We start from the raw sequence: 23881 nt of genomic DNA, 5'->3' as shown, positions 1-23881 counted from the left end.
CTAACACCCATCCTTCTCAAACTCTTCCAAAAAATTGCAGAGGAAGGAATACTCCCAAGCTCATTCTGTGAGGCCACCATCACCCTCATACCAAAACCAGACAAAGATACTACAAAAAAAGAAAATTACAGACCAGTATCACCAATGAACATAGATGCAAAAGTCCTCAACAAAATACCAGCAAACAGAATCCAACAACACATTAAAAGGATCATACACCATGATCAAGTGGGATTTATCCCAGGGATGCAAGGATTCTTCAATATATGCAAATCAATCAATGTGATACACCATATTAACAAATTAAAGAATAAAAACCATATGATCATCTCAGTAGACGCAGAAAAAGCTTTTGACAAAATTCAACACCCATTTATGATAAAAACTCTCCAGAAAGTGGGCATAGAGGGAACATACTTCAACATAATAAAGACCATATATGACAGACCCACAGCAAACATCATTCTCAGTGGTGAAAAACTGAAAGCATTTCCTCTAAGATCAGGAACAAGACACGGATGTCCACTCTAGCCACTTTTATTCAACATAGTTTTGGAAGTCCTAGCTACGGCAGTCAGAGAAGAAAAAGAAATAAAAGGAATCCAAATTGGAAAAGAAGTTAAACTGTCATTGTTTGCAGATGACATGATACTATACACAGAAAATATAGATGCTACCAGAAAACTACTAGAGCTCATCAATGAATTCAGTAAAGTTTCAGGATACAAAATTAATACACCAAAATCTGTTGCATTTCTATACACTAACAACAAAAGATCAGAAAGAGAAATTAAGGAAACAATCCCATTTACCATCATATCAAAAAGAATAAAATACCTAGGAATAAACCTACCTAGGGAGGCAGAAGACCTGTACTCCAAAAACTATAAGACACTAATGAAAGAAATCAAACAGATGGCACAATATACCATGTTCTTGGATCAGAAGAATCAATACTGTCAAAATGACTGTACTACCCAAGGCAATCTACAGATTCAGTGCAATCCCTATCAAATTACCAATGGCATTTTTTGCAGATCTAGAACAAAAGAATCTTAAAATTTGTATGGAAACAGAAAAGACCCTGAATAGCCAAAGCAATATTAAAAAAGAAAAATGGAGTTAGAGGAATCAGACTCCCTGAGTTCAGAGCATACTACAAAGCTACAGTCATCAAAACAGTATGGTACTGGCACAAAAACAGAAATATAGATCAGTGGAACAGGATAGAAAGCCCAGAAATAAACCCACGCATCTATGGTCAATTAATCTATGACAGAGGAGGCAAGACTATACAATGCAGAAAAGACAGTCTCTTCAATAAATGGTGCTGGGAAAACTGGACAGCTACATGTAAAAAAATGAAACGACATTCTTTAACACCATACACAACAATAAACTCAAAATGGATTAAAGACCTGAATGTAAGACCTGATACTATAAAACTCTTAGAGAAAAAATAGGAAGAACACTCTTTGACATAAATCACAGCAATATCTTTTTCGATCCATTTCCCAGAATAATGGAAATAAAAACAAAAATAAATAAATGGGACCTAATTAAACTTAAAAGCTTTTGCACAGCAAAGGAAACCATAAACAAAATGAAAAGACAACCCCACAGAATGGGAGCAAATATTTGCAAATGATGTGACTGACTAGGGATTAATCTCCAAAATTTACAAACAGCTCATGCAGCTCAATATCAAAAAGAAAAAAAAAAAAAAAATCAAAAAAAGGGCAGAAGACCTAAACAGAGATTTCTCCAAAGAAGACATACAGATGGCCAAAAGGCACATGGAAGAGATGCTCCACGTTGCTAATTACTAGAGAAATGCAAATCAAAACTACAATGAGATATTACCACATCAGTCAGAATCGCCATCATCAAAATGTCTACAAACAGTAAGTACTGGAGAGGGTGTGGAGAAAAGGTGATCCTCCTACACTGTTGGTGGGAATGTAAATTGGTACAACCACTATGGAGAACAGTATGGAGGTTCCTTAAAAGATTAAAAACAGAGCTACCATATGATCCAGAAATCCTACTCCTGGGCATATATCTGGAGAAAACCATGGTTTGAAAGGATATATGAACCCCAGTGTTCATTGCAGCGCTGTTTACAATAGCCAAGAAATGGAAGCAAGCTAAATGTCCATTGACAGAGGAATGGATAAAGAAGATGTGGTACATATACACTGTGGAATATTACTCAGCCATTAAAAAGAATGAAATAATGCCATTTGCAGCAACATGGATGGACCTGGGGATTATCACACTAAGTGAACTTCAAGTCAGACAGAGAAAGACAAATATCGTATGATATGGCTTATGTGTGGAATCTAAAAAAAAAAAAATGACACAAATGAACTTATTTTCAAAACAGAAACAGACTCTCAGACTTTGGAAAAAAACTGAACAGTTACCAAAGCGGAAAGGTGATGGGGAGGGATAAATTGGGAGTTTGAGATTGACATATACACACTACTATATTTAAAATAGATAACCAACCAGGACCTACTGTATAACATAGGGAATTTTGCTCAATATTCTGTAATAACCTAAATGGGAAAAAATTTTGAAAAAGAATAGATACATATATATGTGTAATTGAATCACTTTGCTGTACACCTGAAACTAACACAACATTGTTAATCAACTATACTCCAGTATAAAATAAAAATTTTAAAAAGATACCATGTATATACCTTATACCATATATTTATGGTATCTTTTGATGTATAATTGTATATCTGCTGCTTATTTTCATTTTAGAACTTAGTGTATTATTCTTTGCATTTATTTTATCAATAGATCAGTTAAGGAAGCAAATGAAAAGAAGAAAATGTTATTTCTTATGAACAGCATTCTATTTTGGGGTGCTTTTTCCCCAGGAAGTGAAACAAAGATTTCTCACGATATATATTCTAACAAAAGCATTTAATTAGGTAATAAAATACTGGTTCCTAAGTAAGCTTATGAAGAAATTATTCTTCAAACTTTTTTCATGACATTGTACTTATCAAACATATCAGAATCATCATGTGAATACTTAAAAAAGTGTTTGAAATGTCAGTAGAAAAAGCTTCCATTCTGCAATTATGTTTGCAGGAGTGGAGAAAAGATATCACTATTACCATTGTTTTTAAAGTGTAAGCAATTTTACATTGCTTATATTATAAAATGTGGTTTGTAATATGATAGATGTTAATACAATGATAAATATTTCATAACTTGACAGTAAAATCATAATTACGCCTTTTGCATGGATGCAACACAAACCACATTGAACCCTTGATTGTGCAAAAATCTGTTCATGAACATCTTCTGAACACCCTTGCTTGCACTGTACAACCATTTCAACATTTCATGAAACTAAAGTACTTCTAGAGAAGCATATATTGTCGTCATCTTTATTCTACTCTTTAGTCCACTATTTTGTGCTTTTAAATTTGGGAAATTAAGCCGTAGGTGAAGTCACGAAATTGATTCAGCCGTCCAAACGTTAAACAGTGATAACTAGAAGAACGCTAGTCCTGATCATTGAATCGTATGAATTATAAATCCTCATTTGTGAACTATAAGAGAAGTGTATTTCATGAATTTTAGACTCCATATTTTTTCTGAATACTAATTTTGTTTTCAAGTTATGTTATGTCTCTGGAAGCTGTAGCACCACTGTTTACTATTACACTAAAGTCTGTCAGACTAACCTAATTTTACATAGGATGGTGTTATTTTCTTTGAGATTCAGCTACTTTCACAGTGTGTGCACAGAGTAATTGAACCTAGATAATAGGTTAATGTAAATGCATATACAGCTGAAAAATGCTTTTGCCAAGCTATTCTCAAAAGCTTTATATTTACATGTTAAAAAATCTGAAATTAGGTTTAAGGTGTTGGGCTTTTTCTACCCTGAACTTCTGTAATAAGCATTGTAATGACAGTATTGAATACAATATAAAATTTGTAAGTTGTAGGGCTTATGTTATTTCTTAAAACCTATACTTTTAGCAGCCTGTACTTTTTAGCATAAAGTTTCTATTATGTCAAGCACCACTAAATACTGGAAATCAATCTCAATATGCTCCCAGAGCCACAGGGGAAATGACATAAATAGACAACAGCCATGCAACTCAGTGACAGACATAAGCTTCAATATATTTCTGTGGGAGCAAAGATGGAGCAACAGCTTACTGCTTGGATGAATCTATAGGAGATGAGGAGAGAGAAATGAAAGAGCCCAGATCTTTAAGTTTAAAATAGGATTTTGACAAGTGGATAACTGAGTGAATTCATTTTCTAGAACTGCCATAACAAAGTACAACAAACTGGGTAGCTTAAAACAACAGAAATTTGTTCTCTCACAGTTCAGGAGACCAAAAGTCTGCAACCAAGATATTGGCAGAGTTGGTTCCCTTCTGGAGTTTCTGAGAGATAAACCATCCCATGCCCCTCTCCTTGCTTCTGGTGATTCCTGGCAAGTCTTGGCCTTCCATGACTTGTGGAGGCATCACTTCAATCTCTGTCTTCACCTTCACATCACCTCCTTCTGTTTCTCTGTCTCTTATAAGGATACTCTTTTTGGATTTAGGGCCCACCCTAATCCAGTATGATCCCAGTCCTACCTAATTACATCTTCAAGGACACTATTTCCAAATAAGGTCATGTGGTGAGTTTCTGGGTGGCCACGAATTGTGTGGGGACACTATTCAACCCACTACAGTGGGCAAAGTACAATAATAAAGAAAATGCCTGAAGGCACAGAGGCATGAAAAGTTATTAGGTGGCTCAGGGTAATCAATTTAGAGTAAATGGAGTGAATTTTGAGTACTGTTCAGGTGATTCTAAGAAGTTTGATTTGGTACAGATTTGGAAAAGCCTTGTGTGCTACACTAAGATGTTTAGACAGTCTTCTGTAGGCATTTGGCTGCTAGAAACCTATAAGTCTTTGAGTGGCCAGGGGTAGATTTGTATTTTTTAGGGAAGTGATATGTAAAACTGTTGGTTGGAAGACTAGTTTGAAGACTGAGGTAACAGATGGTGGGTTCCTGAACAAAAAGTGTGGTAGTGACTCTAGACTGGTAATGACAGAACTTTATGCCTGGTAAAATGAGTAGAATTAAGAAGAGAGGACTGGGGTGATTTTGAGATTGGCTTGGGAGGCAAGTTGATAGCCTATGACGTAACTAAGAATGTTCATGGGGGAGGAAAGATATAACATTAAATTTTTAGATGGAGAATTTCATTGAGCAATCAGCAGGTTGTTTTTTTTTTAACTTTTTTTTTTTTTTTTTTTGATGTGGACCATTTTTAAAGTCTTTATTGAATTTGTTACAACATTGCTTCTGCTCTCTGTTTTGGTTTCCTGGCCCAGAGGCATGTGGGATCCCAGCCCCCTGACCAGGGATCAAACCCAAACCCCTGCACTGGAAGGCAAAGTCCCAACCACTGGACCTCCAGGGAAGTCCCAATCCGCAGTTTTTTAGGAACACTTTCTAACATTATCCTAGGTATTTTGGAGATAAATATGCACAACCATGGTCCTGTTTCAAGAACTTTACCAGACATTTGGAGTCATGAGACTAATAAAAGTGAAGCAGAGAATAATTCAAATCAACATATAATCAGGTATAAACTTAGTAGTTCTGACTTAAACATACTACAGAGTTTAAGATTAGAAAAAGATCAATGTCAAGTTGAGTGCTATAAGAAGCCTCATTTAGAAAGTGATACTGGGGGTGGTGGGATGAATTGGGAGATTGCGACTGACACATATACACTAATATGTATAAAATAGATAACTAATAAGAACCTGCTGTATAAAAAAATAAATAAAATTCAAAAACAAAAAAAAAAAGAAAGAAAGTGGTACTGAATTTAGATTTGATAAGTCATATTTAAGTTGGTTCAAAAGAGGAGAGATACCCTGACTAGAAAAGAGAGGGCAACCAAATACTAGACTGTGTTAAATTTGGAAAGGCATACGTAAAAATCTAGGATATGTAAAACCAATGTAAGCTATCTTGGAACATCAGGTAGGCAGATTGGTTACCGCTGGGGGTGGGGGGGGGGAGGGAAAGCACGTTTTCTTTTAGTTGTATTATCTTGACAGCAATATACAGTTCTGTTATTTTATTAGAGGGATCAAAGCCAATCTGGAAGCTTTTACCCAAATCCGAGGATGAGAACAAGTACTACTAGAAAAGTTGTATTTTGTATATTTTTGGCTATTTCACATATATCTTAGTTCTTTGGCATACTGAACTTCTTACATGTATCTTATACCTTCTTCACTTTACCCCCTTTTACCTTACCCTTTATTTTCCTCATCAGAATTTAGCTCCAGGCAAACTCATGTGAGCCTTCCAAAAATACCATATCTAAGAGCACAGGAAAAACTTGAGTGATGTGAAAAAGTGGATGACGACGAGGACCACAATGACGAACTACCTCTAATGTTAGGAACTTTACATGTTACCTCCTTCTGTGCATACAGTACCCTTATATGAAGTAGTCACTATTATCCCTAATCACAAGTGGAAACCGTGACTCAGAGAGGTTAAGCAGCTTGATCAAGTAGAGCAGCAAGAGAACCTAGATCTCTCTGTGTAGCCTTGATTTACAGTCACCGTGATACAGCATGTTGACTTACCTTCATCTTGTCGCGGTACATTAAATCTGTGGCTTCCGGATTCAGCTTCCTGAAGTGACTTACAATCACGTCTCCTTTCTGTTCAAAAGTCCTCTGTGACTTTCTTATTCCTATAAAATTAAAATTAGGCATAGTTATTTCTGCGTTTTATCCAAGACCCCTCTAAAGGTAGGGACCACCTGCATTTCTAGCCTCATCTTTAACTACTTTCTTCCCAGTAGCCCATATCCAGTCCGTGCTGTCTTTACCATAGTGCTCCCAACCTGCCCTTTCAGGAGCATTTCCTCTTTTTTCTCTTGTCTGTTGACATTTTACTTTAGGTTTTATCTAGTTTTGATGCTATCTTCCAAGAGGCCTTGTTTGCTTCTCTATCCTTCCTCTTACTTTTATAGTGCTTTGTTTGCTGCTACTTACACCACTTAATTTTTTGCTTGTTTTGTATTTTCGGTAATGTATAGTTATTTAAACTAGATTATAAACTTCTTGAAGGCAGAAACTATGATTTTCTCATTTCTCTGGTATCCAGTACAGGGCCAGGTGCATCTTAAGCCTAGATAAGTAAAGAGTAAGGATGGAAATGAGTTATGACCCCACGTCTATAGTCAGTAATCCAGCTGCTTCCTGGCCAACTAGAGTAGAAGGGTTTCAAATCAGCAGGTTTGTTGAATACCCAGAAATGCCTGTGGCTGGAGAAAGCAGTTGCTGAGAGGATGAAGAAATTACTTTTGAACCTCTCAGCTATTGTTTTTCCAGTTATGTTCTGGAATGGCTGCATAGACCCCCAGGGTACTTGTTGAAAATGCAGATTCCAGAAAATGGTATCCAGAAATGTACCTTGTAGCAAGATTCCCAATTTATTTACTTGTTTGTTCATCTTGGATTTTTTAAATAGAAACATTACATAAATTTAAGAAAGTGCACAGATCATAAGTGTGTGGCTTAATTTTCATGAAGAGAACACACCTACATAACCAGCCCCAGATCAAGAAATATAGTGTAGGGCTTCCCTGGTGGCGCAGTGGTTGAGAATCTGCCTGCCAATGCAGGGGACACGGGTTCGGGCCCTGGTCTGGGAAGATCCCACATGCCGCGGAACAGCTGGGCCCGTGAGCCGCAATTACTGAGCCTGCGCGTCTGGAGCCTGTGCTCCGCAACAAGAGAGGCCGCGATGGTGAGAGGCCCGCGCACCGCGATGAGGAGTGGCCCCCGCTTGCCACAACTAGAGAGGGCCCTTGCACAGAAGTGAGGACCCAACACAGCCATAAATGGATTAATTAATTGATTAATAAAAAAAAAAAACTAGCTGTTTATCCTCAAGCAACCGCTCTCTTTAAAAAAAAAAAAAAAAGAAATATAGTGTAGCCTGCATTCCAGAAGTTGCTCCACACTCCCCTTATTCACTAGTTAATCCACCTCAATCCACCCGTCAAGGGTTTCCTGCGTTTTATGTACAGGAAGTTTCAGAACTTCTGCCTCAGTCCAGGCCTGCTCCTGGTCATGCAGATGTAACAAGCATTATTCCCCAAGGTACTTCCTCCTTTTTCTTCTCCCTCCGTTTTCTTGTCATCTTCCCTCCCTACCAGCTTTCTCCTTCATAATAAAAATTCATAAAACTTTTCTTCTGAAGAATTCTTGTAAGTTTCTCCTCAGTGTTGAACTCCTTAAGCCCTAAGATCATATTTTGGGAGTCTCCCCCTTCTATTGTAGGGTTCCAGAATTAGTCCACTAGGCATAGAAGAGTTTGTTTTTTTTTTCTCAAACATTATTTGGAAGATTGAAAGGATAAAAATTTCAAAGCATTTTGCCATTGATAATTTATTTTTTCTAAACCAAAAGGTTATCTTATAAAACACCTTACTACATTTTAAAGAAAAGAAAGGTACATATATTTTTTAATTGCTTTAAGCATTAATTAAGGACTCAATATATATAGAATTCATATATACAAACTACATAAAATAGATAAGCAACAAGGATTTACTGTATAGCACAAGGAATTATACCCAATATCTTTTAATAACCTATAATGGAATATAATCTGCAAAAACCCTGAATCATTATGCTGTATACCTGAAACTAACACAGTATTGTAAGTCAACTATACTTCACTAAAAGAAGGACTCAATTTTAGAGTTTGTGATAATTCAACATTATCTTTAGATAAGTACACTATTGTACGGTGCAGGCCTGGTTTACTAAGCAAATTAAATCTGTAAACAGTTTTGACTGAGTTTTGTTTAGATTGTCCAAGAAAATATCTTTAAGTGGACAATAGTACCTTGATTGTTTATATCCATAAAGATGATGCTAATTGCCAATATATTTTATCTTTTACTGAGTAGGTTTTCTGCTTTCGAAATTTTACTTGACAGAGTTATTCTATTTGAGAATTTGTTTTTAAATTTATACCTTCCTTCTCCCCCCAGTTTGATACAGTCAGGTTTTCACTATTTTTTTAGGAACTGAAAGGAAACCATAAATAAGAAACTAACTTTATGAATACATGTTGTTGTGATTTGTTAAAGAAAACATTGCAATAGCCACCAGATGATATATTAATTCCAATTAAGTAGTATAAATTAGACCTGTGCAGCCCTTGATTTTTTTAAATATTTTCAAGAGGGAAAAAATCCCATTAAGTTGATTTGCAGCACTTATGTAAATGATGTTACATTTTTATTTCTTAGGATTCAATATTCTTTGTGTCATTGATATTCTTTTTGGAAAATATTCTTTACAATATTGAAGACAACCATGTAGTAACTTCATTGAAAAATAAGATTAGAGGGTCTTAAAAGACGTCAAACGTTATCTAATTCATTCTTCTGTCTTCAGACATGATGAAATCTTTTTTTTTTTTTTTCAGTCCCTTTGTTCAGAACACCTATGCTGTCGATTCTTTTAGGACACTGGCCTCCTATGATCATTTTTTTCTCTTTAAATTCTATAACCTACCTATTCATTCCACTTAAACTGCCCATTTGGGAACTATTTACTTGAAACCTCATCAAAACTTGTAACATTTCCCAAAACCAAGCTCTCAAACTTGAAATTAGTATCACTGAATTCGGTTTCTTCTATTCTCTTAGGTTGTCTGTGCCCATGAACTCACTTCATTTCTGGTCACTCCCAGCGTCCTTCTGTCTGGCTCCTGTACACCCATCACTCCCCTCAAAATCACACCAAGTTCACCAGGGCTTTCCATGTTGTTAAATCAGATGGACATTTTCCAGTCATTTTTAAAATCTGATTTGTCCACAGCATTTGCAAGCAATTCTTACTTTTCTAGAATATTATAAACTACTTGATGACAAGAGCAAAAATTTTGCCTTTTTTTAAAAGAACATGTTGTTCCCCAAATAATCCACAAATATTTTTGTAAACGTTGTAAAAGATTCAAATAATACAAAACTATGTAAAAGAAAATATGTAAGCCTCCTTTATCAATACTCCTCTCTCAACTTGTAAAATATGTTCCACAGTTAACAGTGGTTTACAATTTTGTGCAGATCTTTCCAGTTGCTTTTCTAAGCTTTTCCACACATGTCCACTTGTAAAAAATATATATATATACATATATGTGTATATAATTTGTGTTTGTAAAAAGTCATTTCAAATTTCTCCCAGCAGTGCTGGCTGTTTTTGAAAAAAAGTACTTCCTGATTATAAGTGAAAAACTCATGGAAGAATTTTATTACAGATACGATGGAAAGACTCTCATTTGTTTCTGCTTATTTTTTCCGGATAATATTTCTTTGAAAATATACCTCTTTAGAATTGACAGAAAAGTGCAAAAGTCTTAAATCTATAAGATGAGTTTTGACTGGCCTTAAATATCCAAATACAAAATTTGTGAGTGCCTTTTTCCCCCTATTGTGTATTTCTGATTAAGAACAAATCTGAAGAATTTCTTATGAATTAGCCAGTTTTAAAAAAAAGAGAGGACTTCCCTGGTGGCACAGTGGTTGAGAATCTGCCTGCCAATGCAAGGGACACGGGTTCGAGCCCTGGTCTGGGAAGATCCCACATGCCGCGGAGCGGCTAGACCCGTGAGCCACAATTACTGAGCCTGCACGTCTGGAGCCTGTGCTCCACAACAAGAGAGGCCGCGACAGTGAGAGGCCCGCGCACCGCGATGAAGAGTGGCCCCCACTTGCCGCAACTAGAGAAAGCCCTCGCACAGAAGCAAAGACACAACACAGCCAAAAATAAATAAAATAAATAAATTTTTAAAAAATTTAAAAAAGAGAGAGAAAGCACAGTTAGAAGAAGCTTTAGTCTTTATATAATGCATATATTTATAGTGTCACAAACTCAATATGTGAAGGTAAGTTCACATTTTGATATTTGCAAGCTCTCATGTAAGATTTTTTAAATCTATAAAGAAAAAGCCAATGTTTTTAAAATGGAATTATATACGACAAAACCAATTTATATGTAAAAAATTCATTAAGTGCATACAAATACTCCCTTGTAATACTAATACACAAGTACATTTGTAACACATTAATTACTAATGATGGAATACACTTTTGAAATATCTGGAGAAATATGATTTTTTAAATTATATGCTTATAGTACATACTGATAACCACCAAATATCAATATTTACTTGTTAAAAATTTTATTGGCAAAAAACTGCTTACTAAAAAACAATCATTATTTAATGAGCTCAGTCTCAATCTGAAAAGAGTAAACTCTGATTTTATTAATTTTAAATAACATTCACGCTACATAGCTGTTTAAAGCATCACTTTTTCTCTAAGATTTATATATAAAATTTCCAGAGTTTAACTGTTCTTTATGCTATTTTGAGGAATTTAACTTCATATGTTAGCTTCATCTAAGATGTTAAAAAATATGGAGTTATTAATAGATGCTCTAGATTTTTAAAAAATTCCTGAATTACACTACATATACAGAGTTCTACAATCATTTTACATTTCACTTTAGGGTTTAAATATGTTTTGTATTTAAATTACTTTAAAATATGTAGAAGCAAGTATTTGAAGCCTGTTCTCTTTTTTAAAAATAACAAATATTCTGTATTCTATAAATGATATATCCTTTTTCCTGATACAGTGTTATTCATGTGAGTTTTAAGTCCAGAATCCTAACATTCTAAATCCATGTGATTAAGATACAGATTAAATGTTATAGACAGTATTATAATAGTTTAAGAGCATTAACTGTTTATTAATTAATTATTAAATTTTATTAAAAGAGATAGAATTTGAGTTGGCATTAAATCAAGCTGAATTTTGGTTACCCAGTAAGAATAAAGATCATTCCTTGATATGGGTCAGGGAAAAAAAAAAAAATGGAACAGCCTTAAGAACCCATATAGAGGTGGAAATGAGGATAGGATGTTTGGGGGCCATAATTTTATTTTTTTAATTGAGGTGTAATCTTTTTTAATAGAAATAGTGTGAGAATAAATGGACTTAATGTGACATCCCAATCATGTCTACCTCCATACCCCTTCCCAGTAAGATTAAACTCCTTCCCATCCTCTGTTAATTTCCTTGTCACAGTCTACCTGATTAAAATCCTCTCCCAGTGTTCCTAATTTATCTCAACATAATCTCCATCGAAATACCCTGTTTACAGTTAACCATCTTTGGAGTCTTTTCCTTCCATTTCACCCTACAGTAATTTCACCTTTTATATTTCTCTAGAACTCACTGGACACATAGCTAAACTGATAGCCAAAATTATAGTCCTTACTAAATACCATGTAATTTAGTAGCTAATTTTATTAACTTCTGATCGGTTCAATCCTATAGCAGTCCTCAGTAAGAAAGATTCTATTATTATCCCCATTTACGAAGGAGGCAACTCAAGCCCAGACTCAAATCTTAGTCTACTAATTCTAGAGTGTTTTAAGTACACTGCCCTCATTTTATTTTGTCTATATGGTTAGAGATCTCTTTATGCAAATGTTACTATGTTTCCTTTTGAGCAAAAAAACCACGTTTTATATTTACTTGTTTTCTCATTTTATGGAATACAGTATCTCTCTTAAGTACTGAGTAGATAGTTTCTGGCTTGATTTATTAATTGATTGATTCAAAAGTGTTTGACTTAATTGACAAGGGCTTTGGTCTCTAAGCAATTTTAAATTTTCAAAGGTTTGTGGGCAGTAGACTGATGAAAGTGGTGATTTTCGAAGATTTAGCTAGAAGTGAGAGATTGGAGTGTAAAGATTAGAGCATCTGTAATCCAAGCATGATATAATAAACATTCAGACACAATCAGTTGTGTCAAGGTAACAGAAAAATGGCAAATGTAGAATAGGAAGTGTTCACTGGCTCTATGATTGATGCAGACATAAATGCTAAAGTTGAAACTTGGTCGTTAGAAGAATGGTTGCATTATTGACAGGAGCATAGAAGTCTAGCAAGTCTGGCAAAGGTAAATTATTTTGTGTGGAAAACACTGACATTTGTTTGAAAAAATTTTGGTTTTCGAGTGTTAGGACATTCAAGTGGGATATTCAAGTAGATATATCCAATTAGTAGTTACTCCATAAAATGTGACACTATAGACCTGTCTGAGAAGGAGTCTTTCATACAAAAGAGCTATTGAATTTAAGAGTATGAATCATCCAAAGGAGAAAATGTGAAAAGAGAATAGAATGTCATGGACAAATAACGTAACTTTTCTATATTTCAATTATAGAGTCCTTACTAATTAAAGTACATGTTACCATTTTTAATGACCTCTTTATTTTAATAAACCCATGAATACCTAGATTTTGTTTTAAATTCATGTATTCCCAATTGAATGTAAATGTTCTATATATTAGTATAAATACTGTAATATATATATTTACTATGAATTTGAACTTTGAAATAACTAAATTTTTACTACACATTCTATCTGTTATAAAGTTTTGATCTCCTTTTGCATAAGAACACACAGCAAACAAGAAATGCTGTTGTTCTTCCTTCAAAATGTATCCCGGGTCAGATCACTTGTTATCACCTACCATCAACCTGCTTTAAACTGCCAGCATCTGCTGTCTGGATTACTGTAGTAACCTCCATCTCATCTCTTTGCTTTTATCCTTACTCCATTTTAGTCTGTTCTCAGCATAGCTCACATTACTCTTCTGCTCAAAACTTACCTATTAAGGCTTCCCATGTGACTCAGAGTAAAATCTAAGGCTTCACCAATACACTGACCTCTCTGTTCCCTGAACACATTTCTACCTTAAGGCCTTCGCGCCGGCCATGATTTCCCTCTGCCTGGTGTGTGCATCCCTCAAAATCAGTATGGCTAATACTGTTCTCTGTATACAATTAATTTTATATTATTTATATATACATACATGTATTATGTATTTATTTATGTTCATTGTCTTTTTGTCTTTCTCTGGCTCTCTTCCCCAACACACACATGTGTGCACAAACACTAGACTATAAACCCCATGAGGCCAGGGATATTTGCTCTGTTCACTCTTATCTCAAGTGCCTAGAAATGTACCTATCACATATTAGACATTCAATAAATACCAGTTGAATAAATAAATATAACAACAATAGCCAACACTTAATGAAGCTTACTTCATGTCATACTTTTCTAAAGCTTTAAATTACTACAACATCCTCGCTTTACTGATACGGAAACGGAACCACAGGTCGGTTACGTAACACGCCCCATCCCACACCGCTAGCAGCCTGGTTTCTAGCCAGAGTTCCCAGCCATCAGTGTGGTACTTCTGTTGAAGATGACTGCTGTGTTTGGTGCTATAAAGTTTTTATGGAAGAACCAGAAGTTGTATATTAGCCTCTACATGCAAAATATACCTGGATTCACGTTGTTAGTATACTGATTAAATATACAGATGAATGCCGTTAATTTGAAGCCTTCAAATATTAAGCTTAAAGAAATAGAGAATCACACCAAGAATTTGATGTCTCATTTGGCAGATTAGCAGGCTCCACCAGTAGCATCCATCATTAGTTAAAGCCAGTCTCAAGGCCTGCAGAGCCGTGGTACTGTCAACAGTGTTATATGGATCTAATATCTGAATCCTTATCAGCGTCATTTTCATTTTTTAGACAGGTTTCATTTATCATACCATTGTGCTATATTTCACATCAAATGTCAAGATAAAGTCTCTGACGTCAAAGATACAGAGGCAGTGATTTTCCAGACTTGCTCATCAAAATGCAGTGATCCTGGACATTCGGAGAAAATGGATGACACTGGACTTTTAAAGCAGTTGGCATTAGGTGAACTTTAGAGAGAGTATCATTCTTAAGACAATATAAGAGAAGTTTCAAGGACTAAAGCTATCTGAAGAACTGGACTAGAAAAACTGTCATAGCAGGTAGTCCAGCATGATGTAATGGGACCCAGACTGAGCAGTGTTTTACTCATGTTGCAGTCAGTGAGGCGGTGACAGGAAAAAATAGCAAGTAAAAACAGTGATCAAAGGATGATCTAATAGATACGCTAAAAGATTCATTATTAAGAAATAATTGCCTAGCCACCCAGGGTACTTTCATCCATGTGAAGATGCTTCCATATATAGGATTATCAAAGATTATCATGTGAGCACTGAGAGTGAAGATGTGAATGTCCATTTTCACAGATAAGCCAAAAAAGAGGAAAAATATAAGAGACTATGCTTCAAAAGACAGTGGTCCTTTTCTTGTTTATTTTTTGTTTAAATGCATTTTATAGATTTTTCTTGATAATAGCATCTTTTTATCACCTAGTAGCCCCATAAGTAACAAAAAATGATCCGTACCAGGGAAATGAATTAAAGAGAGGTTAAATGGCTTTCCTGGGGGAAATCATTTATTTGCAAAGCTAGGATAGGGCAAAAGAGAAACTCTGTTCCTAATGCATTTCTTACACCAATCACAGATGCAAAATATTCAGTGATATGAAATGAGTGATTTTATTTTTAACACAGAATCATGTAAATTTTAAGCTACATTAGTTGTTTTGTTGTTGTTGTTCTTGCATTTTAGATTACATTTACAATAATGACATGAGAATAGTAATGTTCCTTGATGGTTGATTTTTTTTCCAAGGATAAAAAGGAGAAAAGCCCACATATTTTTATTAAATTATACTTTTCATATATATCTGATATGACAGAGTTACCAAAACTTTTGCATTGTAGATTTACGTATTCAGTTCATCTCACATCAAAAGCTGTTCTGTTGGATTTTAAAATGAAGAATATAACGTAACTTTTCATTTTGAACTTACTACTTTAGTTACCAAAAAAATTCTATGAGAGTAATTATACTGTGCATTTCAAGTTTTCTTTCATTAGTGAATAAAAGAAAATCTATAATAAGTCTAGAAATGTGTTCTCAGGAAAATATTAATTACTAAAATTACTTAGAAGCTGAGTCATAGGCCCTTTTAAGTTTTTGCCGTACACTTGGAAGAAACTTAGTCTTACTGTGTTGTCACATTTTTTACCTCTCAACATTTTGAAAGCACAGTGAATATGAGAAGCTCTCTCATCAGTCATATTATCAGTTTTGTTCAAAAAGTAAAAGGTGCTTCTCCAAACATAGTTTATCCCCAGTAGCTGTCTTACTAGTGTCTGGGGCTTAGGGTTGTTTTATAGTATCTGCAGTGTCGTCCAGCCCTGCACTCTGTGTTCTCATTGGCTGACCTTCTAGGGAGGGCCAATTATAATGAACTATTTCAGCATATTCTGCTGGGGACTTCCTTAGTATTGATTGGAGCTTTTTGTTTTTGGTGTTCTGTTTTGTTACTTTTTCTCCCCCCTCCCCTCCCCCCTTTACAGTATGTGAACTACCAGTCTTATTGGCACTGTAATTCAGGTAAAGCTCATAAGGACAGCCATTTCTTCACTGTACTAGCAGGGCTGACAACTTTTTGTAGAGAAGGGTTTGATTAAGACCAATCATACCCTTCCTAGCCTGGGGAAATCAAACACAGTGGCATTCTTTGCCACCTGGATATAGATAATACCTATTTATATCTCTTCTTTTAGGTAAATCCAGGAGGACTTGGCCTAGCTATTGTATGATCTATATCACATCTGCCATTTGGTGTAGCAGCCTAGCAAGAACTAGTGCTACCTCAGAGAAGTTTATGTAGTTTGATGAATAAAAAGAGGACCCCTAAGGAAAGGGCTAGGAATATGTAACTGTCAAGAAATAGAGAAATCTTTTATTAGGATGTCAGAGTGCTAAGTACCTCGGGATTTCCACTCGTTTTGTGCACCAGCAGGTGACCCAGATACTCCCATTTGCCAACAGAAGCCCACCTGCCTGCCCGTCTGCCTACCTGCCTGCTCTCACACTTTGTTTTTACTATAAGACTCAAGTAATTGGTTCCACCTTAAGCAAGATTGTAGTATCATACAGTGGGAAGATCACAGAATGCCTTTAAGTACTTCTATTAAATTTAACACTAAATAAGATAGTATGTCTTGATAGTTCAAAAGAATCTCTTCCTGGATGTCAGTATTCTCAGAAAGAAACTGAGAAGGAAATAATAAAGATGATTTCATTTTAGTTCTGGGTACCTGGGCACACCAAGGAGACTCAGGCCTAGGGTGTCATTACTGCACTCCTACTAATTAATATATCTTAAAATAGCATCTTCTTTATTTAGAGTTACATGGTTTAAAAAAAAAAAAAAAAAAAGGGATTGATTCTATCATATATAAAAAACGGATCCCTCATTGTCTATGGGCTTTGATCAGGAAAGCAGTGGCTCTTCTACTGGCAAATCTTAAATAGCCAAGATTAACTTTTTTTCTTTCTTTCTTTTTAAAAGACTTTATTTTCTTAATATCAGTTTTAGGTTTACAACAAAGTTGAGAGAAAGGTACTGAGATTGCTCATATATCCCCTGACCTCACACATTTATAGTCTCTCCCATTATCAATATCACTCACCAAAATGGTATTTTATTTATTTTATTTTATTTTTTTTTTTACCAAGGACAAACCTACACTGACACATCATAATCACCTAAAGTGTATAGTTTACCTTAGAGTTCACTCTTGGTGTACATTCTATGGGCGGAAACTTAGATTACTGATTTCAGATCTTTCTTCTTTTCTAATATATGCATTCAGTGCTATGAATATCCCCCAAGCACTGTTTTCATTACATTCCACAATTCTGATAAGTTGTTTTACATTTTCATTTAGTCGAAATATTTTAAAATGTCTCTTGAGATTTCTTCTTTAACCCATTTGTTATTTAGAAGTGGTTTTTTTTTTTTGTGGGAGGGATGAGAATTAATTACTTTAACCTTAAAGACATAAGTTTATTTAAGAGCAATGAGGCAACTCTTTTGACTTCTTGGAAGTGTTGCCAAAGAAAATACAAGATTTTCATCCTACATTCTGATTTTATGTTGATAATAAATCATTGTTTTCTTTTTTTTGCTATTGTAGTACTTCTGTTGCAAAGAATGAGAGTCATATGCTAGACAAGTGAGAGATTATCACTTAAATATTTTCTTAAATTTCAAGTGTCTGCTCTTCCTGTACTGGGAGATAGTAAATAAGGGACTGAAAAAAGCTGAAAGGATTCACACGGGTAATTTTTCATGATGTATGCAAGAAGGGGGAAAGAAAATGAGCAAATAAAATTTCATAACTAATTTGAGTCAAACTGCATGAAAAGACTGGACAGAAAGAATTCATGTAGATGGTAAATTATAATCACAACAGCGTTTCCTTTAGCTGTTGACAAGCTGTTGGTTCATTCTGCAATCTTGTACTTTAAAAATGAAAGAAGGGACCAAAAGTGCTTTTGTGGATTTGACCTTGAACTGAAACTGTCATTTGGGTAACACCAGGCACTATCAAACCTTAGTTTTCATTTGCCATTTTCTTGGTGTCATAAATGCTTCTTTTTAAATAAGTTACATTTTTTTCAGTGATCACAATTCAAAATCACATCTCTCTGGGATTGGTGTGAGCACCTTTTTTTTCTTGTAAGGAACTTATGCCAAAGCATACCTACTTTGTTACAGTTATTAGAATTAAATGAGATATTGCATGTAGAGCTTGTGTTAAACACAAAATGAGTGCTTGATAATGGTAGCTGTTATTAGTACTTGGTATGGTTGTATTTGTTATTATCTATGCTGTTACAGTTATTAGAATAATAAAACCTTCATTTCTTAGTTCTGAAGATCTTAGTTTCTAATCAGATGAAGTAATGTCAAGCACATGGCTTATAGTATTTGTATTTGTTTTGCTACACTACTGTCATTCATTGGTAAATATTTAATAGAATAAAAAGAAAACACACATAATAGGATTCCTCAGAAGCTATAATGTGAATAAACCAGAAATGGCTATTTTTTAGTCAGTTTGCTTGAAGCTGTGATTTAAAAATATATCCGAACACACCTTTGGATGAGGCAGCTGCACTACAAATGACTGAGAAATTAGAGATGGAAACAAAGACAGTTTAGATCAGAGTATCAAGAGCAGCCTTTGCGTGGAAATACCAAGACAGAGTTGATGACAATATACACAAGACTGTATATGCTTCCACAAGATCACAGGAATCATCTAATCCAGTTCCTAGTTTTATAGATGAGGGGATATTGAATATCTGAGAGATTTGGTGACATGCCAGGGTTGAGGACAAGATGGAATAACTTTCTGACTCCTAGTTAAATACTCTTTCCATTAAAGCAGAAATACTGTGGGAATCAGCAAAATATCCTGCATGGAGATTTTTGTCAAATTTCTATAACTGACTGGTATCAACTAATAGAGTTCTAACTAGGTATAGGACACTGTACATTTCTCAATGGAGTTAAACGATTATAGTAATTATATTTTGAAAAAAATCAGTTGAAATTCTCTAATAAAATGAATGCATTGATAAAGCTATCTCCTTATTTTTAAAACTTTGATAATGTGGAAAAGAGTCATATAACTTTTGATAGGTCATTTTCTACTTACTTTGAAGGATGGAGAGTCATTAAACTTAGTTGCTCTAATTTGTACCTTATGTTATATTAAGTACATTTTACAGTAACTCTGGAAGAATCATTACATTGTGCGTATGTGTTTGTGGTAAAACCTTTTAACAAATTATATTAAGTTTACTTCTGATGTTAGGTTGCTTTCTACAGTTTACAGTTACATCAGCCACCAACATTTTCATCTGTTATTTCTAGTTAACTAATCATTATTTTATTCAAAAATAACTAATAATTATTTTATTCAAAAAAAACTATAAATAAGGGCTTAATTCATAGATTCATCCATTGTTTATCTTCAAGGCATAAAACTATACAATACAAAGAAAAAAACTACCCAACATCTGCTTTTGCCCGGATTGTAATTTTCGCTTCTTTGTCTTGTTTTATAGAGCTACATCCATGGGAGCAGCCAGGCTCAATTCGTGGCAGAGTCACACATTATTCTGCTACTAAGTATCCTTTAAAACACAGATGGACTGAAAAGGACAAAGCAAAGCTGCATGCTATCAAATTGATTTTTTTCTAATATCAAGACTTTCAAGACATTAAATTTTAAACTTTACCATTTGACTAATTTTCTAATTCCTATGCTGATTATTTTTTCTTGCATTGTAATTTTTTAAATTCTGAATCATTAATAGACTGTAATTTTCTTTTTTTTTCTTTTAACTGACTACTGAATTTTGAAGAATAGCTTTTGCTCTGCATTGATTATCTCTGGCTAGAGTTTTTTGTGACGTTTCTATGGTTTTCCCCTTTAGGATCTTAATGGGGAGAAAAAAGTGTCCTATTATATAAAAAGCAGGATAAAAAAATTATCTTAATAGTGGTTCCCTTAAATATTATAGTAAGTGAGAAGAGGGAGATTTAGGATAATTTGACATCTTTTTGGAACATGGCAGACTAAATGTTATGAATCAGATAACAGTACAATTTATGGTTTAGAGGTAGAAGGGTAAAGAAGATAGCAGGATAGGAAAGAGGTAAGGTTCATGTATCTAAAAACAAACTAAATATTACTAGAATGAAGTAAGGTTACTCTTGGGGCAAAAAACTGTACTTTGGGGGAACATTGACATTTGTGTGAGTCCCGTGGAAATATTTGTATGTTAAATTTAGTGTTGAAAGTATTGAGTCATTATCGGGATTTAGAGTGTGCCTTATAGTGTCATTTATAAAATTTGATTAGTCTCCTGGTTACTGAGATTCATATTCAAATGAAGCAGTCTAGACCAAATTTTCCAGTATTTGATGTAACCATAACTATTTAAACCTTTAAGGATTCTTAGAACTCACCTAGGCCAAAACTTTATTTTATAGCTAGGAAAACTAAAACCCACAAGATTTAATGGACTTGCCTTAGGTTGGAGGAAGAACTAGAATTAGAATTCAGTTTTTTTTGTTTGTTTGTTTGTTTTTTAATAGTCTACTGGTTGTACAGGTTTTATATATTATATTATTATTTACAGGATTTCATGAATAAGTGTCAGTCATGACATCTTGAAGTTTTTAGTTTTATTCTGGATGGAAAAGACTATCTTTTAATAGCATTAAAGCTTTGTATTTTATTACTTTGTTGTGCTATAACAGTGCACTCTTTAATCCACCTAGCAAATACGTATATGCCACCTTTAGTTCTCTTTTACTTGCATAATATGTTCTGGACAGTGCATCAGGTGCCAGGATATACTGAGACTTGTATTAACTATAGTGGAGGAAAGGAGTGGGAGGTTCTTAAAAGCACTCCCAATTCTCAAGAAGCTCACAAACTTCCTCATTTGTAAAACCAGGGTTAGTAAACTAACCACATGGCACTTCTCTGTGGAATACGAGATAGCTAGCACAAAGAAAACATCTAGTATTCACTAAAGGCTTCAGTTTTTCCCGTTGTATTTTCCCATCTTTCTCACTCAAAACTTTGCTGGTCACAGATACCATGCATAAACATTTACTGGTTGATTCTCTTAACATTTGGCAAAGGCGTAGATGACCGGAAACAAAACAAACAAAACAAAAACATAGTCTTATGGTATTTATCAGAATTCTAAAGGTTACACTGGGAACATAATGGATTAATTTTTCTGGAGTGTAATTCACTGAGCGCATTGATCATGTGTAATTAACAAGATAGTAAAATGACACCTTTGGAAGATGTGACCTTGGAAATGAAGCTTTAAATGAGATTATAAGACTCCATTTTCTATTAGAGGGGAACTAAACACTATCTTTTTGAAACTCATCAAACAACATCGACCATCTTCCTCTGTATCAGTTCTCAACATTTTTATTCCTTTCAGCCTTGGCTACTCATACTTGAGTGCATTTCACGGAACTGTGCATATCTGTAACCCATTCCTTGCATTTACTTAATTACCTATGTGCTTTGTGGCTTCACAATTAAGAAGGTACTATGATGAGTATTTCTTGCTCTAGTCTGTCTCAGATTGTTTACTTAAATGTAGGTATTTCCAATTCCATTCTCAAATTTTGTGATCTTGATAAGTTAACTACTTGGTTTCTCTTTTCCAACTTTCATATAAGAGATTAATACTTTCTGCACATTTAGAGGGAATTTAGGTGAGAAAATAAAATATTTGCAAATACATTTCTAAGAACATCTCATCCTTATTAAAAAAATTAAGGGTAATGCCATATTTGCTCTTAATTTATCTTTTAATTATATAAGTTAATTTATGAAGTAAAACACATTTGTGTTAAAACACAGTACAGTAATCCCCCCCCCAAAGTCCACAGAAAATACGTTCCAAGACCACCCCCAGTGGATGCCTGAAACTGTGGATAGTACCAAACCCTACATATATTTTTTCCTATACATACATACCTATGATAAAGGTTAATTTATAGATCAGGCACAGTAAGAAAATATCCAAACTGCCAGCATCACTACTCTTGTGCTTTGAGGCCATTAAGTAAAAAGGGTCACTTGAACACAAGCACTGTGATCCCACGACAGTTTATCTGGTAACAAGATGGCTACCAAGTGACTAATGAATGGTTAGTGAATACAGCGTGGATACTCTGGACAAAGGGATGATTGACATCCGGGTGGGACAGGGCAGGAAGGTGTGAGATTGCATCATGCTACTCAGAATGACATTTAAATCTCAATTTAAAACTTATGAATTACTTTGGAATTTTCAATATGATGTTTTTGGACTGTGGGTAACTGAAACCACAGAAGTGAACCTGCAGAAAAGGGGGAATATGTATTGGAGGTAACTTTTTGGTACTTATTTGTATGGACTTTTTTTTTCTTTTCTATCTAATTTCAATCCATGATGTGGCATTTCAGCAGTATACTTTATTCCAAACAGTTAGCCTATTAAATACATCAGGAGTACCTAGCAAAAGGAATGAAAAGGTTTGTTGAGACCATCATTCCATTGTATGGCAGGAATTCCCCAAGGTTTCATTTCCTGGTTCATTGACATCAAGCTGAGATTTAGGATGCAAAGAAATTCCACAAACAGTATGAAGTCTTCCATGTAGATTTTTTTTTTTTTAACGTCCTTATTGGAGTATAATTGCTTTAACAGTAGTACATAGAATTAAAAGCCCCTATTTTCTTTCTGCTACTAGTAACTATTTGTTGCTTTATCGCTCCTGTTATTTTTATTTACAGATATCTATGAAAAGAGAAAATGTCTTTTAAAATGGTGGACTCATTAAAATTATCAGTAAAAGTTTAGTAGAAGCCAGTATATAATAATTTCTTTTTTTATATATATAATAATTTCTGATTTTACTTTTCCTTGGCAGAGTCTACCGATATTTTTTTTTAAACTTATCATGTAATTTTTTTGTAATTTGCATGTATATTTTTTCTCTTTAAACAACAACAAAAAAGGTAAATTCCAGGTGGTTGCTTTTTGTTTAGAGAACATTTCTGCCTTTCTGGTTTTCTCTTCCTAATTTAGTAAGCGAGATCATTAGATTTAATTGCTATATACAAAATTTTATTGAAAAAAACCTAAGAAAGAACAGATGGAATCATTTGACGTCATAGGTTATTGATTCACATTTAGTAAAAGTAAGATTTTTCTCCCTTTTAGTAGTGTTTTATTTCAGTACCTTACTGGGGAGGGGGGGGGGGAGAACAGTCCTAAGTAGTCTTTGAGAGAAAACTATTTTAAAAAGGAATAAAAAATGTTATGACATTTTAATAAGGAATATACGAACTAAGACTAACTCATATAATCCTTTATATTTTTCTGAGTAAAATATTTTTTAAATTTTTCA

At 34.4% G+C, this 23881-nt stretch overlaps 1 protein-coding gene across 3 annotated transcripts in view; it reads left to right on the top strand.

Moving 5' to 3' along the window:
• Positions 1–23881, top strand: part of TUSC3 (tumor suppressor candidate 3) — a 184893-nt gene that overhangs the window by 135838 nt on the left and 25174 nt on the right. The window contains exon 7 of one of the 3 annotated variants that reach the window (XM_061177632.1): positions 20011–20074. The exons of the other annotated variants lie outside the window; for them this stretch is intronic. Coding sequence (XP_061033615.1) covers positions 20011–20074 — 64 coding nt within the window. The remainder of the gene's footprint in view (positions 1–20010; positions 20075–23881) is intronic. 3 annotated transcript variants of the gene reach the window in all.

The sequence above is a fragment of the Eubalaena glacialis genome, chromosome 20, assembly GCF_028564815.1.
Source record: "Eubalaena glacialis isolate mEubGla1 chromosome 20, mEubGla1.1.hap2.+ XY, whole genome shotgun sequence".
Lineage (NCBI taxonomy): Eukaryota > Metazoa > Chordata > Mammalia > Artiodactyla > Balaenidae > Eubalaena > Eubalaena glacialis.
The sequence above is the reverse complement of the archived record's forward strand: the minus strand, read 5'-3'. Positions and strand labels throughout refer to the sequence as shown.